The sequence below is a fragment of the Gracilinanus agilis genome, chromosome 1 (assembly GCF_016433145.1).
Source record: "Gracilinanus agilis isolate LMUSP501 chromosome 1, AgileGrace, whole genome shotgun sequence".
NCBI classification, from domain to species: Eukaryota; Metazoa; Chordata; class Mammalia; order Didelphimorphia; family Didelphidae; genus Gracilinanus; species Gracilinanus agilis.
In genome coordinates, this window is record NC_058130.1 from 153,316,794 (window position 1) to 153,338,919 (window position 22,126).

A 22,126-nucleotide genomic window follows, 5' to 3' on the forward strand; every position below is an offset into this window, starting at 1 on the left:
ATACACCAACATCACGGGTATATTATACAGCCATAGGCAGTGAGAAACCACAGTGAGGCCCTGCAATAGAATTTAAGAAATCCAGGACTTATGTATACCCAGAAAAACTGGATCAATTATCAGCTGCAATCAGGTTATATACAAGTCAGATTTTGAGAGAAAGATAGTCTTTAGTCCATGCAATTTGAGTTTGGGGGATTAAATGAACAATTCTACCAAAAGAACATTGATTAATGCACTGATATCACTCAGAAAGGACAGATTCTCCTGACGTGCCTGGAGCCTGTCCAGTTTTATATTTTTATCAGTGATTTGAGCACATCCAATTTGAAAACCATAACATGTTTGTAAGTCAGCCCAAAGCTAGAAGGAAAGTTTGAACAGAAAAATCAAGATTCAAAAAAAAAAATTACACAACAGAAAGATGTCTAAACCATCATGGCCACCAAATTTCAGAGAGATAAATTTAATTTTGTCTTAATTTGAAAAAATAATTTCTTTAAGTTAAAAGAGATTTAGTTTGTCAGGAGCTCATTAAAAAAAAACAAAAACCTAGGAGTTACAATTTAGCACAACCTCAATATAAATGAGCAACAAACAATGTGACAGCTGCTTTTAAAAAATATAGCTAATGTAATCTTCAGCTCCATTAATAGACTGTAATGTTCAGATCAATGGAAGTGAAACAGCTTATCCTGGCCAGCCCACATGTGAAATACTGGTTTCTGTTCTGAAAGCCATATTTTAGAAGGATGTTCTAACCAGATTTTGTCCCCAGGAGGACAATCAGAATCAGTGAGAGTTTTAGAAATCATGTCATAAAGAAAGGCTGAAGTAACTGAGGATCTTTAATAAGGAGAATTGTGGGGAGGAGGGGGAGATAATCAATGTTTTTGACTAATTAAAGAGTTGTTAGTACCTTTATCAAAAATCTAGAATGGTTAGCTCTTGTTGAAGCCATGATGGCTCTTAAATTCTCAGAGCTCCTGCCTGGGAGTCCCATCTTGATTCATGGACTCTTCAGTCACTCACCCCATCGAGGGTTTGCTGCCCATGCCTACCAGCCCAGAAATCAAGTCTCAGTTGATTTAACCCTGCTCTGGGACCCTTTATAGGGCAGTTGTCTAATCACCCACTACATCTGGTCCCACCTCCAACTAAGTTTTACCTCTCTTCAGCCATCTCCTTCTCAAAACTGAGGACAGACTCCCTATCCCCATTCACTTCCAGCTTCAGAACCATAATCCATTCATCTCTGTGTGGGATGAGATTCAGTGTATAATTCTCAGAGTAGTATTTGGCTTGTTGTAACCCCAATTTTCAAGACCCCCTAGTATTACTATTCTTTAGACTAAAACCCCACCCCATTCCATAAAACTTTGAGCTTTCCTGACCTATTTCCAAAAACCCTGAGAAGAGTTTATCTGTACCCTAGGAAGAAAGCCAAACTATAAAATAAGCTGAAGGAGGGATAGTACAGTGAGTTTCCAAAGTATCATTATGGTCCCAGTCTGGGAATCCCACAATAGTCATGGATTTTCTTAATCATGGGGGTCTTTAGGGGTATGTAATGTTGAAAATCATGGGCTCCACACTATCATTGTCACAGTGCCCCCTTCTGTGGGATTTGACAGAGGGGAGGAGGAGAATCTTGTGTCAGGATTATTCTAAAAGTCTGTGATTGTACCTAGGAGAGGACATTTTTGTCCCAAGAAAGCCACTTATGTGAGCAGAATCCTTTTTCCTTCCCTTCTCCTCCTCCTTCCTCCTTCCCTGCTGTCTGCTGTTTTCTCCAAATAAAGCAGCTTTTCTCTGCCAGCATTTTATTGAGTCTCCTGTCTGCTCATTGGAGTGATTTCTGGGGGTACGAGCCTCCCCAAAATTCCACTTCACACATCTCTGTCAATTGCTACTACAAAGGGTAGGTGTCCTAATCTACTTCTAAGGATTTAGTCATCTTCCTTGTGACTTTCCAAATCAAAATATCCCTCTTTGGCCATCACTCTCCTTTACACTGGCTCCCTCATTAGAACAGAAGCTCCTAGAGGACAAGGACTTGATATACTTTCATAGTTATATCCCCAACACTTAGCACAGTACTTGGCAAACAGTAACTGTTTATTAAATGTTTTTTCATTCATTCATTAATGGGCAATGATTTCTTTTATAAAGGTTAGAAAACTGTTTTGCATAGCAATCCCACCTTTATAATTTCATTAGGGTCTAACATTAAACTTACAATCGATACTTTCTTCAAGCCACTTTTTCTCCCTCTCTGGAAACTGAGGTATTACTTCCCTGTCCCTAGGCTTTCGGCACTTCTCATTCTCTATCATTCCTCAAAGATTACTAACAGGATTGCTATGATCATTTTACAAGTCCTTTCTGAGTACTCTGGGAGAACATTTGCCTGGAGACTTGAACTAATTTAAAGGTGCTCTCATTCTTCAATAATTATAGTGGCTAACATTTACATAACACTTTTAAAGTTTGCAAATCAGTTTATATATACTATCTCATCTGAGCCCCACACCTGTGAGTAGTATGTCTATTTTACAAATGAGAGAATTTAAATGACTTACCCATAATCACACAGCTTATAAAGGTCAGAAAGGTTATTCAAACCCATGTCCCTCCAGAATCTAAATCTAACATTCTTTTCACTATACCAAGAGACCTATGTAATAAGACGGGGGCTAGATACTATGAGGGAGAGGAAAGAAGGTTAGAATTAGGCCAGCCCCAGGGGCTGTAGGCTTGAGTACAGGATGTGGATGTACCAGGGATCCTGCACTCTAACTGGCAGAGAGATAGGTGAAACTCTCTCTTGCTAGTAGAGCCAAGCACCTTTAAGTTCAGGATTCTATAGCCCTGCCCTGAGAAGGAAGTAATTCCTATTGGTAAAGGATGGAGTCAAACAGGATGGAGAAATGCACTTCCTGGACCCGACTGCTAATGGAGTTGACAAGCTGTACCCCTTTAGAATGTCCAGAAGGCTGATCTCACTTGGCCTATGATAAAGTCAGGCAATGACTTTAGGTTCTTGGGCTTAGAGGTTTAAGGGATTTATTGATGATAAAGGTATTAGGTGAATTGGGATTGGAAAGTGGATGAGGTAATCTAAGAACCTATGCCAGCTAACTTTCTAAACTAGTCCAGAACACTGAAGGTCTTCTTGTGGAGTAGAGGATAAGAATGGCTTAGGGCCAGACTTAAACTCTGATATGCTTTGCTGTTGACCCAGGGCTGATGAGCCCTGGGTCAGATGGTGTTGTCTTGCTGGTTGAGATATATATATATTCCCCCCCACTCCCCAAAGGATAATTGGATTTGCCAGATGAGTTGTTAGTATTTGGCCACCTATAATAGTTTGAGCCTACCTGCCTAAGGGGAAAACTAAACCCACATTCCAACTCCTTCCTTCCCTCCAAAAGGTAAAAGGAGAAGTGAAGACAGGGGAATGGGAGTCTTCTTATATACCCACCTCAACTGCCAGACTGGCACCTGCCCCTGTCTCATGCCAAGTTCTGAATTCTATAGGTTTTAATTCCTCCCTAAAAATGTTTATTCTAACCTTTTAAGTTTGAAGAACACTTTCTTTCTTGGAAAGACAGAAGCACTACAGGATTCACAGAGGTCCCAACTAGGGGAGGTCATCATTCATTTCCCAGGCTACCTCTTCTTCTGGTATCAACTTTTCACCACATGAACTGGAGTTTAGCCAATTTACCACCTCATCAGAACAAAGACTTACTGCCCACAATGGGGGCTGGGGTGGCAGTCAAATGGGAATTCGAAAGAATACATGGTTTTCTTGACCATTGTTAATTTCTCTTTTATACTTGGACCAAAAGCTTACCCAACTGAATGGTGTTAAAAGTGCTTAATTATGATTTTTCTGGGGTTTTATAGGATTACAGGATTATAGATTCACAACTAAAAGGGACCTTATTAAGTTTCATCTATCTTTGAAACCAACAACCCTATCCAAGACATACTGCACACACACACACACACACACATAAATCCCCACAGGTCTCCAGAGAGCCTATAACAGTTAAATAGATTGGATCCTCCAGATCAAGAAAGAAAGACACATGTCCATGACAAGAGTCATAATAATCAGAGTTGTGTTAAAATACTAAGTATGAAAAATCAAGCAAATTAAAGACAAACAATTCCTGACCTGATGACATCAATTTGGGAGCGCCTTCGTTTTTGTTCCCGCTGTGGCACTACGTGCCAAGTGAACACCAGTCTCCAGTCGAAACCTCCAATCTGTGGCTCCCCTGCATTTCCCAAGTACTCAAATGTATTCCAATCAATGACATCAATCACAGGGCATACAACTGCTGATTCTTCTTCATGAATCCTAAAAATAGCATATGTTGCTCATTAGTAAAATTTAAAATTGAAGCTCTGTTTACATTCTGATTTTGAAGAATAATTGTCCATAATTTTAAGTAAGATTTGGATTGAACTTGTTGGGCTACTGCAACCAAAAATGGAACTGACTAACCAGTGAGGCAGTGAATTCTCTATCATTGTGTAAAAATTTGGTGACAATGTTAGGGATGTTGGAGATAGGATTCTTGCATTCTTAGGGTATTTGAACTAAATGAACCCCCAAAACCCCTTAGAACCTAAAATCCTAAGAGAATATTGGCTAACCTTCAATATATTTATTCACAGCCAGCATTTAATTAAATAACATATGATTAGCTGTGACAATAACACTGCAATCAGAACCCTGAGGAGTGGTTTTTATTATCATTTTATGCTTGGTCTTTAGCTATTCAATTAGTCACTCACTAAGCATTTAGGAAGCACCTACTGTTTGGTCCATAAATGTGCTAAACCTGTCAAAAATGTACAAAAGAAATAAAAGATAGTCCAGCTTTTGAGGCACTTATTGTTAAGTTGGGGAGCCAGTTCATTCAGAAAATTACTCAAGAAAAATCAAGTCACTCTATGTCCAAGGAGTTTATTAGGCCTATAAACATAACTGCTAACTGCTAAAGGAGAGCAGAGTAAGGAAGACCAACTATAAGGGGTTCATGGAGAAAGTAAGTCTTGAGTTGGGTCCTGTAGGAAGCACAGATTTTAATTGAATCAATATCTGAGTCCCTACTTTGTATAAAGTATTGTGAAGTATACAAAGAAGAATAAGGCAGAGCCTCTATCTTAATTAAACAGCTTACCACAATGTGATAAGTGCCTTGGCAAAAGAACACCATGTTCTTGTGGTTTCAGAGGAAGAAAAGCTGACATTTATCTGGGAAATAGAGATGTTTCCTAAAGGTGGAACTTGGAATAAACCTTGAAAAACAAACAAGTATTTGGCAGGCAAGGATGGAGCTGAGGAAAGGGGTAAAGCATGGCTTAGATGGGGCAAGAAAGATCTAGGTTCGTTTGGGAAATAACAAGCAGTTCCATTTAGCTAAAACAGAGGGTATGACTCACAAGAGATAAAACTAGAGAAGCAGATTCAATTTATATTTTACAGAGCCCAGAATATCAGGAAAAAATATCAAGCCTGACATTATCTTAGAAGCAATTTTCTGAACACAGTGAAAAAAAAATCTTCAAAAAGTATAAGGAATAATCAGAAGGGCTATTATTTAGAATAAGGGTCAAATCCTGTCTCTGACACTAACTAGGAAAACAGGCAAGTTAATCTTTGTAAGGCTCAGTTTCCTCAACAGTAAATCAATCAATCAACAAACACTTCTTATGTGCCAGGCCCAGAACTTAGGAATGGGGATGAAAAGGCTGAAGAAGTCCTAGCCTTTGAGGAATCTACAATCCAACAGACTAGACAAGAAATATACACAACAATAAATACCAAAGACATACAAAGTAGATCCAAAGTAGCCTGAGGGAGAAGTTATCTGCAGCTGAGAGGACCAAGCAAGGCCTCCAATAAGATTCTAAGAGGCAGAGGTGAGGAGAACATTCCAGGCAGGCAGCACAGAGATGAGAGATTGGGAATAAGAATTCTGAACAGTGACTTGAAAGGACAAATGAGCTAGTAAGGCTGGGCCAGAGAGTTGAGGTGGAGAGTGGGAAAGTAATATATATGACTGGAAAGATAGGAAGGGACCAGATTGTTAACAGTTTTAAATGGCAAACAGGAATTTATATTAGATCCAGAGAGCCAGGAAATCTAATGAGTAGAGAAGTGATATGGTTAATTTGCGCTTTAAGGAAATCACGTAGCTGGAGGCATGGAAGGTGGATGAGATGGGAAGAGTGACCCTTCAGGAGGCTGCTTTGATGGTCTAGATGAGAAGGGATGTGGGACTGAGCTAAGGGAGTAGCTTTGTGAGTAGAGAGAAGGGGCAATTCACCAGAGATGTTATAGAGAGAAACAATGACAGAAAGGACAAGATTTGGCAACTAACTAGCTGTGTGGTGAGAGTGAGGAATCAGAGATCACACCAGGGTTGCAAAACTGGTTTACTAGAAGGAATGGAACCCTTAGCAACAAAAAGTTTGGAAGAGGTGGGCTGTGAGGAAAATACAGAGGGTTCTGTTCTGGGCATGCCGAGTCTGAGAATCCTCCCAATTTTCCAGTCTGAGATAGACAAAGGACAGTTCAGGAAGACTAGCTGTGGCTCAGGAGAGAGATTAGGATGGGTTGTATAAATCTGGGCATGCTCTGCACAGAAAAATCATAACTGAGCCCAGGGAAATGGATGCAGTCACCAAGGTTGGTGTATGTAGAGCCAGAAGATGGCCCAGAACAAAGCTTGGGGGATATCTATAACTGAGCAGCTTAGTGGATAGAGCCTGGAGTCAGGAAGAACTTAGTTCAAATGCAACCTCAGACACTTATTAGCAGTATGATCCTGGGAAAGTCTCTTAACCCTGTTTGCCTCAGTTTTTTCTCATCTGTAAAATGAGCTAGAGAAGGAAATGGCAAACCATTTCAGGATCTTTGCCAAGAGTGGTAAGGGCAAGGCAATGGGGATTGAGTGACTTGCCCAGGCTCACACAACTAGGAAATGTCTGAGGCCAAATGTGAATCTAGAACCTCCAGATTCCAGATCTCACTCTCTATCTACTGAGCCACCTAGCTGCACCTTACCTCTCTTCTTTTATTGATTATATTCTCACCTGGTATAGTAACAAAATAAAAACTTATTGATCATCTTTCAAATAATCATAACTGAGAACTTCTTAGGAGGGCATTAGATCAAATTAAGACCACTGACTTCCCTAGATCCTGTTAAAAACTTGTTATGCAAACTGTTTTATATTTCTGTTGTTGATTAACGATAAGTAAATATGTGATTTAATGCAAATAAAACTCCTTTTGTTTAGCTCTGGACTCTATTCACATTCCATTTCTGTTGTTGATATATGTATGTTTCGTGGCCTTCATCCAAGTCTTCATCACTTTAGGCTCAAATTGATGTAATTGTCTCTTAACTGGTCTCCTGGGCTCTATCTTCTTTTCTGCATATTGCTGCCAAAAAATACTACTTTCATTACATCTCTTCCCTGTTTAAGAATTTATAACAGCTCCACTACTGCTTATGCAAAGGATCATGTCCAAATTCACTTATTTGACATTGAAGGACCAGTTCCTTCCTCTGCTAGAAAGGGGTAATATCTACTCCACCTACCACAAATAGTTGATGTGAGGATCAAATGAAATCATGTGCATGAAAGCACTTGGATGGAACTACAGAACTTAATAGATTACAGATATTAAGCACATTATTTTATTTATTTATTTATTTTTAAAACCCTTACCTTCCATTTTAGAATCAATACTATGCATTGGTTCCAAGGCAGAAAGAGTGGCAAGGGCTAGGCAATGGGAATTTTGTGACTTGCCTGGGGTCACACAGCTAGGAAGTGTCTTGAGATCAGATTTGAAACCAGGATCTACTGTCTCCAAGACTGACTCTCTATTAACTGAGTCACCAAGCTGTCCCTGCTAGGCACTTTAATACAAAGAAATATAAAGCATGGCTTTTGTCTTCAATGACAAAATTGACTGAGGAACAACATAGATGTAATAATATATATCATATATATACTACATATTATATGTAACATATGTGTGTGTAATACATTATATCATATAATGTATATGTGTCATTAAATAATAAAAGAACTAAATAAAAATAATCATATCCTCCTTTTAGTCTACAGCATTAAAACTGAAACTGGAAAATGGGGACATGGCTAACACACTCACAGATTCTAGTATTCAGAAGGTCCTTTCTACTTTATCTTCTCTTTGCACTATCATGGATCTAAAGAATAAAAACTAGTAGAATGTAAACTTGACACACAGAAACATATAATATGGCATAATGGATAAGAGTACTAGATGCAAATTCTGGGTTTAAATTCTGCCTCAAATACTCACTAGCTCTGGAGTTTTGGACAAGTCACTTAATCTCTCTCAATCTCAATTTCTTCATCTATAAAATGGCCATAATAATAGTAACCACCTCAAAGTGTTGTTATGAAAACCACATGAAATATTTAAGGTACATTTTTAACTTTAAAGCATTAATTATGTTCACTTATGATTACTACAGTCAGAGCAGTTCTGATTATTGTCAAACCTATTGGCTCAAATCTAGGTTTCTGTGGTCTAGTGTTATTGCCACATTAAGCAGATGCTAGAGAAATGAATTTTGTTCCAAAGAGGATTTAGGTTAATATTCTGCGGGCTTAAAGTATAGTCAACAGTACAGAAACCTGAGGGCCACTGCAAGAACTCCCATGGAGTCTTCTGAATTGACCTGTTCTCTACAAAAAATAAGTCTGCCTAATGGCTTTCCCCAAGCTTCATCTAGCATAGCCTGGTACAGATTCAAATCCTGATTTATGAGGTACCTTTAGAAACAAAACATCCCTAGCCTGCTGGATATTTAGCTTCTAAACTATTAACATGTCTGGTGTTTCTAATTCTGGTAGGTTACAGTGAATAGCTTTCTTTTGGATATTCTGTATTGAATTAGATTCCATAATCAATGGCTCAGTGATTTAACTCCAAGAACTTTCCAAGGGTCAAAGGTGAAGCCAACATGGCCAGTATGGGTTGTCTTAGGAGATAAATTGATATGACATTGAAAAACACTGAGAGCTCCTGCTGGAAAAAAAATATAATTTCAATATGGGGGCCAGAAGAAGGTAACAGTGTCAGGCTTCTCAGGGGCCAGGGCATGCAGGAACGATCAGAGATCACTATCATCATAGTCTTTCCTTGTTTACAGATATTAGGCACCTTATTTTATTTGTTTGTTCTTAATAAATAAATGGTAGCATCCTTTCCAGGGGCAGAGAAATAGTAGCATTCTTTCCTTGGCATTGGCACTTCTCACAGTTATAGTTTTATTATATAAAGGAACCTAGGAAGAGAATTTGACATATTTGTCTCATTCCAAGATACTACTACTTAGCTCAAAAAATCTTAAAATTTTTTTTCCTATGAGAAAAAAGGATTTCTTTAAAGGGAAAATCAGCAAACTCTTTATTTCTTCTAGTAAAAGTCTATATTTATATGGCATTTTTTAAGAAGAGGCCAGATTTCTCCAGAAATTGCAAAGTTCCTTTAATAACCCCAAGCTCCTCATGGAAACAAAGGCCAAACAGTCTAATACAACTAGCCTATCAGTGTTGCTGTACTGCAGTGAGACATGGAATACAATAATCTTCCAAGAATTAAAAATAAATATCACACAGAAAGTAGCAGAGGAAGGACAAGCAGCTAGGTGAATAGGCAGAATATAACCAACAAGTGACTTTGAAGATGAAAAGCAGTAAAAGATGTCTTCATAGAAACTTAGGATAGGATGAGAAGAAAGGTCATCCGGTTAGCAACTCAACAGACATTTAGGAAGCATCTGTTATTTGGTGGAAGAAAGATGGGCCTTTCATGTGGCAAGTGCAGGGGACAAGTAGACACTATTACTCTTACAGGAAAGAAAAAGAAAGGCCTAAAGCACTTTGGGGGATCCCTCTATGTTAAACTTATGAGAATATGAACAAAAGTCCTGCATAATAGACAGGCACGGACTACCCAAACTGATAAGATTACACATTTATTTGTATATTTCGATGTTCAATTTCTAGCCGGTAAGTCGTTGGATCCTATAAATATGAAAAGTGAGCCTAAGAAGAGCTAAGTGAATTTGCTCTAGATCACACAACTATTAAGTGATAGAGTCAAGAACTGAACTCAGGGTTTTCTGATACCAAAATAGGAATATAAAGCTGTCCAGGACTTTAGGCTTAGCAACTAATCAATCAAAAAGCATTTATTAAGAGTTTGCTATGCGTTAAATATTGTGGGGATACAAAAAAGCAAAAAGAGTCCTGCTCTCAAAGAGTTCATATCTAATAATAAGAAAGACAGCATATAAATAATTAGGCATATACAAGATATATACAGAGTACACAAAAGAAGAGCTCAGAGAGAGAAGCCCTAGACTAGTTGGAGGGGTTAGGACAATCCTCCTTCAGAAGCTAAGATTTAAGTTTGAGACCTGAAGCAAGCTAAGGAAAAGGCACCAAGTCAGGAGATAGAGCCTTCTGTGTGAAGAATACAACTTCCACCAGACCAATAGAGATGGGTCATAGAATGTGTATAGAAGATCAAAGTATAAGAAGACTGGAAGGGTTGGAAAAGACTCTGGAAATAGCATATTGAATTTTTTTATCATCTTGAAAGTAACAGAAAGCCACCAGAATGTATTGAATATCAAGCCTGCCATAATCAGAGCTATATTTTGTTGTTGTTGTTGTTGTTGAGTGGAAGATGAATTGGAAAGAAGGGAGAGGAAGAGGAAGGGGGGAGAGGGAACGAGTGAGAGGAAGAGAGAGAGGGAGGGAGGGAGAGACAGGCAGACAGAGAGAGGAGAGGAAGAGAAAGGAAGAGAGAGAGACAAACAGAGAAGAGACAGAGAGAGGAGAGGGAGGAAAAGAGACAGAGAGAAAGAGAGAGAAAGAAGAAAGCTACTGTAATAGTTCAGACAAGAGGTGATCGAGGGCCTGTGTTAGGGTGGTGGAAGTGTGAATTTAGAGGAGACAAAAAAATTTTCAAACTATTCTCAACCATGGATCTAAAGACGAACTAAAGTCCTTGTTGGTACTTGTGAATGCAAGTCAATTTACTGATCTGAGCATCTTGAAAAAACAACATTAAGAAAGAAACAAAGATTCAAATCATTTAATGAAAATAAATTCTCCTACCTTTCCAGCAGTGGCTCCAACCAGCCATCATGACATTCACAGTGACAGTCAAGGAATGTCAGAATTTCCCCAGTGGCTATAGAAGCACCCAGAAGCCGAGCTCGAACTAGTCCTTCCCTTTTATTTGCCCGGATTAAACGCACTTTAGGCAAGCCAGATAAATGGTTTTCCAAACGCTCCTTTAAATGTTCTAATAAGAATAATAACAAGAAGAAACCGAGTAAATTACCTAACTCTAATGTAAATGGTTTTACATTTTAGAAAGGTGATAAAGTTTTCAAATACAGTTTTATTTTTTTATATTATTATACACTACTTCCTTACAAAAAGATTTTAAATTCTTTGCAAAATAAACTGAAAAATAACTTTAGTAATTACAAAATTTCCATGTACCTTGTTAAAATAAAATGCTTTAGGAAAATAGAGTCAGAGGTCAACAGATTTAGGGTTGGAAAACACTTTAAAGATCATTCAGTCCTGTCCTCATCATTTTATAGATAAGAATTCCAGATTCAAAGAGGTTGGTAACTTATCCAAGATCGCATAGGCTAAAAGCAGCAGAGCCAGGATTTGAATCTAGATCTTTGGACTTCAAATCTGTGTCCCTTTATATCATATCTATGTCACTATATCACATTGCCTCCTTCAAACCCACCTATTTCCTGTATCTTGAATACAGCAAACGACATAAATTATTTCCATCAGGTATTTTCATTAATTTGAATTGTCTATTCTCCTCCAATATGAAATAATTAAGATGAGTGTTACACTTGGATTCAGGAAAATTTGGATTCAAATGTGTTGATGTGACCATGAATAAATCCCTCCCTTAATCTCTCTAAGTCTCAAGCCATTCAGAGACTTATTTGCTAAATTATAGATGAGAAGGTAATCTGAATTGGTGAAAGATATTTATTTTCCATCCCAACAAAATCACATCACTTGATGGACATCCAGATGATCCATGGTGTACTGTTCTCCATGCCAATTTTAAAGTTAATGATGAAGGGCAGCTGGGTAGCTCAGTGGATTGAGAGCCAGACCTAGAGACGGGAGGTCCTAGGTTTAAATCCAGCCTCAGACACTTCCCAGCTGTGTGACCCTGGGCAAGTCACTTGACCCCCATTGCCCACCCTTAACACTCTTCCATCAAGGAGCCAATACACAGAAGTGAAGGGTTTAAAAAAATAAAAATAATAATAATAAAGTTAATGATGTATCATGTAGATATGAGTAAAAAAGGAATGTATTAACAATATTCAAAATTTAAAAAACATTAAATTTCTTTGTAATCCTAAGTATTGATCTAGTCTCAATTTCCTCCATTAAAATATAGGAATAACACCTCAAGATGCCAAGAATTCAATGAAAATCACTTCTCCATGTACATAGTAGTCACTCAATAAATATTTGTTAACTGATCTTGCATAAATTAATAGCAATTAGCATGGTACTTATACCAAACTCTAATTATAAGCTTATAAAAAATTGTAAAGCAAATTACCTATATTATATACTCATATTGTTCATTTGGAAGTACCTTTATAATTCAATAAATATCTAATAAGTTCCTTCTATGTGTTGGGCCCTTGCTAGAGATACAAATAAGAAAAATAAAGATAATCTCCGCTTTCTTTTATTTAACATGATTCATGTTCTTTCCTTCCCCTCCTCCCACCCCCTTCCCATAGCCAATGAGCGATTCCCTGGGTTTTACATGTGTCACTGACCAAGACCTATTTCCATATTATTGATAGTTGCACTAGGGTGATCATTTAGTGTCTACATCCCCAATCATATCCCCATTGACCCATGTAATCAAGCAGTTGTTTTTCTTCTGTGTTTCTACTGCCATAGTTCTTTCTCTGAATGTGGGTAGTGTTCTTTTCCATAGATCCCTCAGACTTGTCCTGGATCACTGCATTGCTGCTAGTACAGAAGTCCATTACATTCAATTGTACCACAGTGTATCAGTCTCTGTGTACAATGTTCTCCTGGTTCTGCTCCTTTAACTCTGCATCAATTCCTGGAGGTTTTTCCAATTCACATGGAATTCCTGCAATTCATTATTTCTTTCAGCACAATAGTAGTCCATCACCAACTAATTTCTGCTTTTAAAGAATTTATAATATAATACAAAAGGAAGTTGAAAGGAAGAAGGGAGGAATGCCAGATTATAGGGACATGCTGAAGATGATAATGTAGTTGAAACTTTATAGAGCAGGTGGGGGCAAATGAAGTATCTAATTATAAAAATTATAATGTTTATATGTATTACTGTTGATGTCATATTACAGTTTACACAGGAAGATACTGAAATGGGAAATAGTAGGCAGCTAGGCAGCTAGGCAGCCCAGTGGATAGAGTGCCAGGCTGGAATCTGGAAGACCAGAGTTCAAATATGGCTTCAGATATTTCCTAGCTATGGGACCCTGAGCAAGACAATTAACCCTGTTAGCCTAGCCTTTGTACTTCTGCCTTAGAGTTGTTACTAAGACAGAGAGTAAGGGAGAAAGGGAGGGAGGGAAGGAAAGAAAGAGAGAAGGAAGGAAGAAGAAAGGAAGAAAGAGAAAAACGAGCTAAGTGATCTAATTCACTGTGGGGGAGGTAGGTATGCTCATGTAATAGTTGAACTGCAAACATAATATTAAAATTATACATATCGATAAATAATTTATCAGTCTGGCAAAAAGCTTAAAGATATTAAAAAATATGTGAATCCCAAAAAGAAATCCCCTAGACCTGAATACCAACTCTAGTCATGTCTTCTCTATGCTTTGATCCTAATTTGGAAAGGATGTTCTTTCCTATTCAAACCAGAAACTCCTCTACTCATCTTCAGAACTGGTTGGTTTTCTTGACCCTGAGATATACTGAGCTGCTTTCGAGCTAAAATGTTCCCGTTACAGCCAAATCGCCCTTCAATACTGTAATGCAGGGTTTTGCATTGCAATATTAGCCTAGGCAAAGCTGTCAGTTGCCCTGGATGGAATGTTGTCGATGGCATGCGCCATGGGCCAGGTGCCAACTGGTAGTTGAGCTGAGACTATAAAAGCCCCTGCAAACCCAAGCCTGGGTTCTGTTTCCCCCAGATTTCACCCTGTCCACTCATTTACCCCTTTCCCTGGGGCCCCGGGTTGAAGGGAAGTGAAGGAGGAGGATTGTGGGCAGGAACTTTAAGATAGCCTAGATATTAGGATCTTCTTTAAGAGCAACTCAACAATAACTATTTTAATTATCAACTAAATTAGTCAGAAGATCTGATTAATCTCTTGACCAGAGACAGCTTAGCTCTGGCCGAGGATAGCCAGTCCTCGGCCTGCCAAGACATTCTTAGGATCTTTCCCAGCATCACCCAGCGAGACCATAGCAACAGCTTAGTAACACCAACCCCTCTTACCTTGCCTATTCCTTCCCCAGTTTCAATAAATCCCTTAGCCTTAGCCTGAGAATCTTGTGGTTATTTCTTTACCACCAAGGCTAAGGAGAAGAGGGAAGAAGTAAGAATTCTGACCAGTTGAGATTCAGTCTACCCCATTACTGGGACAGGAAGTTCAAGCACCCACTTCCTGACAGTCTGCCATCATCCAATAAGAGGCAGTTACCATAGCAGGGAGGGCCAGCTGCCTGTCATCTTAAAGAAGCCTATCAGTTAACAGTGAAGATTCATTGGGCACTTAGCTTTCAGGGTTTGGATTTGAATCTGAACCAAGTTCATTCCCAGCTGAGTTTGTTCAACCTTCATAACATCCAACTCCAACCTTCTGCTAGACTTGTTACCTACTCAAGGCCCATTAGTGACTATTACCACCCTCATAACATTTGGCAAACACAGTTTAGGATAAAAGACCTACAAGTTAACAACAATACAATATGGCTATTGCTAAGATGGCGTTTATTGTCACCAGTTTCTCACTGCTCCTTTGGTCATTAATGCAGGGAGCCATTGACTTCTGGTTTAGAAAAGTCCCTCAGTTCATCCATCAGGTCCTTGAGCAATATGACTACTACAAGTGGTGTGCAATCACACTAGCAGAATTTATCTGTTTCATTCCCATGGCTATAGCACTAGTTTTTGCATTTTTCCAAAGTCTGACAGTCCTTAAGAAAGTCATCTCCCGTCTCTGGCTGCTTTTTGGTAATGCTTCCAATACCAAACCTGACTCAGTTTCCCAAGAACTCCTGAAGCAGATAAAATTATTGTTCCAGGTGCTGAAGCAAATTAGAAAGGGAAAGGAACTTGATGCTCACACAATTCTCCAATTGGAGGCTCACACAATTCTCCAATTGGAGATTGTAGAGACTAAATATTTAGGAAAGGCTATTCAAACTAAGGACACTCAAGCTGAAGATGACACCCAAACTCAAAATAAGGAAACTGAAACTGAAACCACCATCTCTGTTCTCCCTATAGTCGATAGGACTATCTTATAACCTTGGGGAGGGTATCATGCATGTAAAAATCTTATAAGGCTTTTACCCCAAATGACTTGGAAGTGCTCAGAAGACATTTTCCAAAGTTCTACATGTCACCTTTCAAGTCGATAAAAGAATTAAAAAGGGTCTTCACATTGTTCAATCCTAGCTGGCTTGCCCCTGTACTTTTCTGATCCCAATCACTTTCTTGGGAGATTATGAAACTTGAATCTTGGTGCTTGGCTAGGAAATGCTGGTTTTGATTTGTGATCTCCTTACTTCTTTAATTATGTATTTCAAGTATAATTGATCAACAAAGACAAATAAGATTCTACAAATGTATTTTAGCCATTAGATAAACCTTCAAGTAAATCTATTTCACTACTATTCTCACGAACAGCAATATCTCACAATGATGCCATCTATTATGGTCTTTAATCTAAGATATATAAGGGATAACAAAGCTAATCTCATTTCTGCAGACTGGTGTAGCAGGAGTATATCTATCTCAGGGCAATGGTCAGCTCCAAGCTTTTAATTTGACGTAGATATGTGGTTCTTCCTGCTAAGACCACTAAGTCATCTGCTGCAGAGGCTATTGATTTCTTCCTCTCATTTAAGGGTCCTCTGATATCAATCAGCAAATGTTTACTGAGTGAGTAATGTGCCCAACATTATGCTGGATTCTACGGGAGATATAAAAGCTGGGTAAGACATTTATTCATTAAGTGCTCACTACAGACTCATTCTCTATCACCTGCATCAATGAATTTATAATCTAATTCACTTTATGTACATGCATATTTCATTGAAAACAGCTTTCCATAAGATGGCAGGATCACAACTCTAGAACCAGAGATGCCTGGAGCCATCTCCTAAGTCACTGATGTAGGATATGAACCCAGGTTCTCTGACTCCAGAGCTGGTACTCTTCCCACTATTTAACATACTGCCTCTCCAAAATGTTTTCTTTGCCCTCTTTTGAGAATAGACCAGAAAACAAAATGGGAAAATACATCCTGCCCTGAAGATGCAATGTATCTGTCATACTATTGTTTGGGTGCCAAATTTTGGTCTGGATTATATTTGTCTTTGAATCCCCATTGCCTACACAGTGTGTGACACAAAGCTGCAAGAAAGTGAAAAGAATATTAATTATAATAATTAATTGGATTTGCTCAAACCTGCATTTTTCCAGCGGTGTCTAATATATCACAATAAACCTTTGCGACTCTAAGCTAAGCTTGAGAAACAGGAACCTAAATGAGGTATCTGCTCTAACTGTACCAACAGGGCCTGATGGACCACTATCCTTGGAATTCTTTACTGATAAAAGAATCATTATCTCACCAGATTGGCTCCAGAGACTTCCGGATACGAGTTATTATGTTATGAGTCTATTAGCCTAGAGCCCAAAAGTCATTCCCAGGAGTTACTATCAAGAATTTACTGTTAAGGGGGCAGCTGGGTAGTTCAGTGGAGTGAGAGTCAGGCCTAGAGACAGGAGGTCCTAGGTTCAAACCCGGCCTCAGCCACTTCCCAGCTGTGTGACCCTGGGCAAGTCACTTGACCCCAATTGCCCACCCTTACCAATCTTCCACCTATGAGACAATACACCGAAATACAAAGGTTTAAAAAAAAATGAAAAAAAAAAGTTTATTAAAGCGTCTTTAAAAAAAAAAAAAAAAGAATTTACTGTTAAATCCTGTCCCTCAAGCTTCAATCTATTTTTTTCTTCCTCTTCTTCATCTTTCACACAATAAAAGCTGGCTAATTTCTGCATCTAATGGGCTCCCTTCCTTGGGAGAGGGGTTCCCCACATTCCTTCTCCCTTGTCTAGTGTCTTTCTCTAGCTCTGTTGTTTGACTTCCATCAGACACCAGATAAGGGAGTTGGGATGATTAAATATCCATGACTTTTCCCTTAGTTTCTCGGGTCTTTCTCTCACAGAGTTCAACTTCTATTTGTGAGGTTGGACACTTGCATAGGTAATTGGCTTGACAGCTGCTAGGGACTTCAAAGATCACTCAGTCTGGCATGGGTATCATATCCCCAAAACCCAGGCAAAATATAAGCAGAGAAATTCCTTTGCTCCTGTCTGTCCTTGTGACTCCTAACCCAATAAAATCTGATAATTTCTATAAGACCCTGAGACTATTATCATCCTTACACCGTCCTTTAGATTTGAGATGGATAAAGAGATGTACCTCCAGGTTATATCTTAGACATCCATCTGTCCCTTAAACTATGAGGGTTTTCAGGCAGTCCCTGGTCAGATGACCAAACCCACCCCACCGAATGCCCGAGTGTTTACCACACTAGTCACATCTTCACTGTGGCACAGAGTCACATCTCCATTGTTGTAAAGAGTATAAAATCCCCAGAATTGATGTTGTCTGGGGACAGCTTTTCCATCCATGCTGTCCTTCCAAGGAATGGATCCCCATCTTGCTGTTCCATCCATATTATCCTCCTGACCAGATTCAACATTACTTTCCAAATGAATAAATTTCTCTTTTTATTTTTAAGCTAAGTTTTGGAGTCTTTCATTTTTGAGAAAGGTATCCTTCCCAAACCCCAGGAGTTCACCACACAAGTTCAATCCCCTTGTTTTACAGATGAGAGAACTAAGCCCTAGAGAAGTTAAGTGACTTACCCAGACCATCGATCTAGTAGTAACTGAGGTGGGATCTGAACTCAAGTTTTCTAGACTCCAAGCCCAGCCTTCTATCCACTTTATAGAGCCAGATTTTATACAAAATGCATCACAGATGGTTAAAGATTTCAATTCATAAATATTTATTAAGCACCTACTATGAGCAAGGCATTGTGCTAAGCACTAAGGAAACAAAACCAAAAGATAAGCCCCTGCCCTCAAGGACACCATGCAAACAAATAAATTCAAAGCAAGAAATCTATAAGAAAGGAAAGCTATAAAAACAAAAGAACTCAAAAGGATAATGGAAAAGGTTTAGTTAGTTAGTTTGTTTAGTTTTTATTTCCAGTAATATCTCAAAAGGTGAATCTTTAGGTGAGGTGCTATGTATCCGTCCTGTTGCCTTCCTATTCACATTCTCATACTTCTGCTGTTGTTTATTGGTACTTTAATTCGGGTAGGTAGCAAATAAAGGGTGGCCCAATCAGGAATATGCCCTGACAGACAACAATTTAGAATAAAGTTCTCTCATTTTTCTTTTGAAATTCATTAATTTTATTTTATTTTTAATTTATTTCTTTGTTTATTCATTAAAGTTCCCAGTATCTCCCTTCCTTCCTCCCTTTCCCTCCCTAGAGGAAGCATCATTTGACTAAATAAATGTACATATTTTAGATCATTATGTCATGCATGTTTCTATTTATCAATTCTTTCTCAGGAGGTGGACATTCACAGTTATTCTTCAAACAATATTTATGTCATTATTTAAAATGTTCTCCTTATTCTTCTCTCTTCATTCTTCATAAGTTCAGGTAGGTCTTTCTTTCCATGTTTTTAAAAAATTAACCGACTCATCATTTCTTACCACACAGTAGTATTCCATCACAATCATATGACACAATTTGTTTAGCCATTCTCCAATTGATGGGCATCCCCTTCAATATCCAGTTCTTTGACACCACAAAGAAAGTTACTATAAATGTTTTATAACATATAGGTTCTGTTATATGAATGACTGTAATGGAATACTACTGCACCTTCAGAAATGATGAGCAGATTCATTTTTTTTTTAACTTGGAAAGAACTACTTTTAACTTGGAAAGAATGAGATAATGAAGAATTAAACAAGTAGAACCAAGATAACATTCATTATATATAGCCACAATTTAATACTTGAAGAATAATTTGTGAATTTTTACCTCTACAGAATAAACTGAAAAAATATAATCTATGCATCAATATATTTGTTTACCAGATGAGGCATTTTTTTATGTGGGGAGGAGTTGGGAAGGGCTGAGATATCTGGAAATAAATTCTATTAAGAAAAAAAATTAAGAAAAAAGAATATGTAGATTATTTTTCTTTTTCCTGACTACCTTGGGAAAAAGACCCAATAAAATTCTTAAGCCATATAAGTTCTTTTCCTTTTTCTATGATGGCCTTAAAAAATAAACATTGTTCAACCAAAAGGTAGACAAACTTTTATAATTCTTTAGGTATAATTGCTGATCACTCTCCAAAATAATTGGATTAACTTACAGTTCCACTGACAGGATATTAGTGTCCCCATTTTTCCACATCCTCTCCAATATTTGTCATTTTGCCCTTTTATCAGTTTAGCTAATCTGATAGGTATGGATATCTCAAGGGTTGTTTTGATTTGCAATTCTCTAAAATAAACAAATTTTTGGTAATTTAATTGGGATGGCATTAAATAAATAGATTATTTTAGGTAGGATTATCATTTTATTTATATTGGCTCTACCCAAGCATGAACAATTAATATTTCTCCTATTATTTAAATCTTAGTATTTGTATAAAAAAGTGCTTTATAATTATGTTCACGTAGTTTCTGGATTTGTTTTAGTGGTATCAGGTATATTCCTAGGTATTTTATTCTATCTAAGTATTTTAAATAGGTTATCTCTTATTACCTCTTTTCTTTTTCCTTTCTTTCAAAAACAACAAAAAAAATCCTTACTTTCTGTCTTAGAATCAATATACTATGTATTGATTCTAAATTGGAAAAGCAATAAAGAGCTAGGCAATTAGGTTTACGGGACTTACTCAGGATCACACAACTAAGTGTCTGAGGCCAGATTAGAGCCGAAGAGGTCAGTTAGCCAGTTTTAGCTTTCAAGCCTTCTAGCTGCCCTTTTATTATCTCTTCTTGAAGGACTTTGTTGGCAACAGAAATATTGATGACTTCTGTGGGTTTATTTTATATCCTGCTATTTTGCTAAAATCGTTGATAGTTTTAACTCATTTTTTTAGTTGGATCTCTAGACTTTTCCATATAAACCATCCTATCATCTGCCAGTTTTATCACCTCTTTGCCCATTCTGGTTCCTTAATTTCTTTTTCTTCTCTTATTGCTATTGCTAGGATTTCTAATACATTCCTTCATTTTTTGAGACTAGACCCCACTAGTTTCCTAGTATCCTACCTAAGCTGGAAGTCCAGCCACTAGTAACTGGCACAACTCCACTGCCGAACAGCAAGAACTTTGGTCTGCTCAGCTTCCAACCTGAGCCATGTTTAAGCAAATTGATGGGCGTTTCCTCTGGGCCTCCACTCACTACATTAGTGCTAATCTTAATATGGACAACTGACCGGCTTTAGCCCTATTCCAGTTCAGAACTCCCAAACTTAAGCAATCCAGCAGCGTCAGCTTCCTTAGGAGCAGGGACTAAGAACGTGTCACCATGCAGGGGTACCATGATTATCACTCTTACCATATTATTATTACTACGACTAACTATATGCTGTGTGATAGTGAATACTCTGAAAACTGTCTTGGTGAAAGTCTCTTGACTTTTCCCTCTAATGTACATCGAAAGGTTTTCTCTTTGAACAGATCTCTACTTTCTTTAGATTCCCAGGAAGACTGGTCTTAGTGTTCATACCCCAGAACATTTTGTTCTACCACCAAAAACCCAAGTATGCTATCTGCTTTGCCTTCCAGTATTCTACGGCATAATCCTTCTGTGACTTACTGATGATTTATTTTTGATTCTACAGTTAATATTTTTCCAAGTGCTTAAAAAATTACTTTGACATTTACCATATATTTTACATTTACAACACTGTACCTCTTTACTTTTATCATTCTCTTAATGTACCTTGTATCTCTGATAAGTATCTCAGAATTCTTCTCACTCTTGAGGAAAACCATCAAGAAAAGGAATAAAATATAGCTACCTTTCTCCATGTATAAGGGTGATGGACTTCAATTTCTACTATGGAAATTGTTCCATTGTATTTGATTATAATTGACCAGCTTGAGATTGACACCTGGTTAAAAAGGCTTTAAAAAAAAAAAAAGAATTCTTGGATCAGCAACCATAGCTAGGAATTTTAAGTTTAAGTATGTCCCCTTATGACCTGGCTTGGCAAGGTCATGCTTCCATACATATGGGGCAGTGCATAGATCAAGGAGTGTGAAGTCAGGAAGACTTGCATTTAAATTTTACTTCAGACACTTTCTAGCTGTGTGATCCCAGGCAAGCCACTTAACCTGTTTACTTCAGTTTTCTCAACTGCAAAATGGAAATAATAAAAGCACCTACCTCTGAGGAATGCTATGAGAATCAAAGGAGAAAATGTTTATAAAGCACTTGTCATACAGTAGATGCCCTGTGTTTCCTTACTTCCTTTCCTTCTTCCTTCCTTCCTCCTTTCCTCCTTTCCTTACTTCCTTTCCTTCTTCCTTCCTTCCTCCCTTCTTTCCTTCCTCCTTTCCTTCCTTCCTTTCCTTCTTCCCTTCCTTCCCCCTTTCCTCCTTTATTCCTTCCCTCCTTCCTCTTTTCCTTCCTTCCTTCTTTCCTCCCTTCC

The 22,126-nt window shown here is 38.0% G+C and overlaps 1 protein-coding gene across 1 annotated transcript in view; it reads right to left on the reverse strand.

Moving 5' to 3' along the window:
* The window catches only part of GALNT12 (polypeptide N-acetylgalactosaminyltransferase 12), a 51,834-nt gene that overhangs the window by 15,976 nt on the left and 13,732 nt on the right, over positions 1-22,126 (reverse strand). Inside the window, exons 3-4 of the mRNA XM_044657227.1 lie at positions 11,221-11,410; positions 4,187-4,372 (exon numbers count right to left, since the gene is read on the reverse strand). Of these exons, the coding sequence (XP_044513162.1) occupies positions 4,187-4,372; positions 11,221-11,410 (376 nt within the window). The remainder of the gene's footprint in view (positions 1-4,186; positions 4,373-11,220; positions 11,411-22,126) is intronic.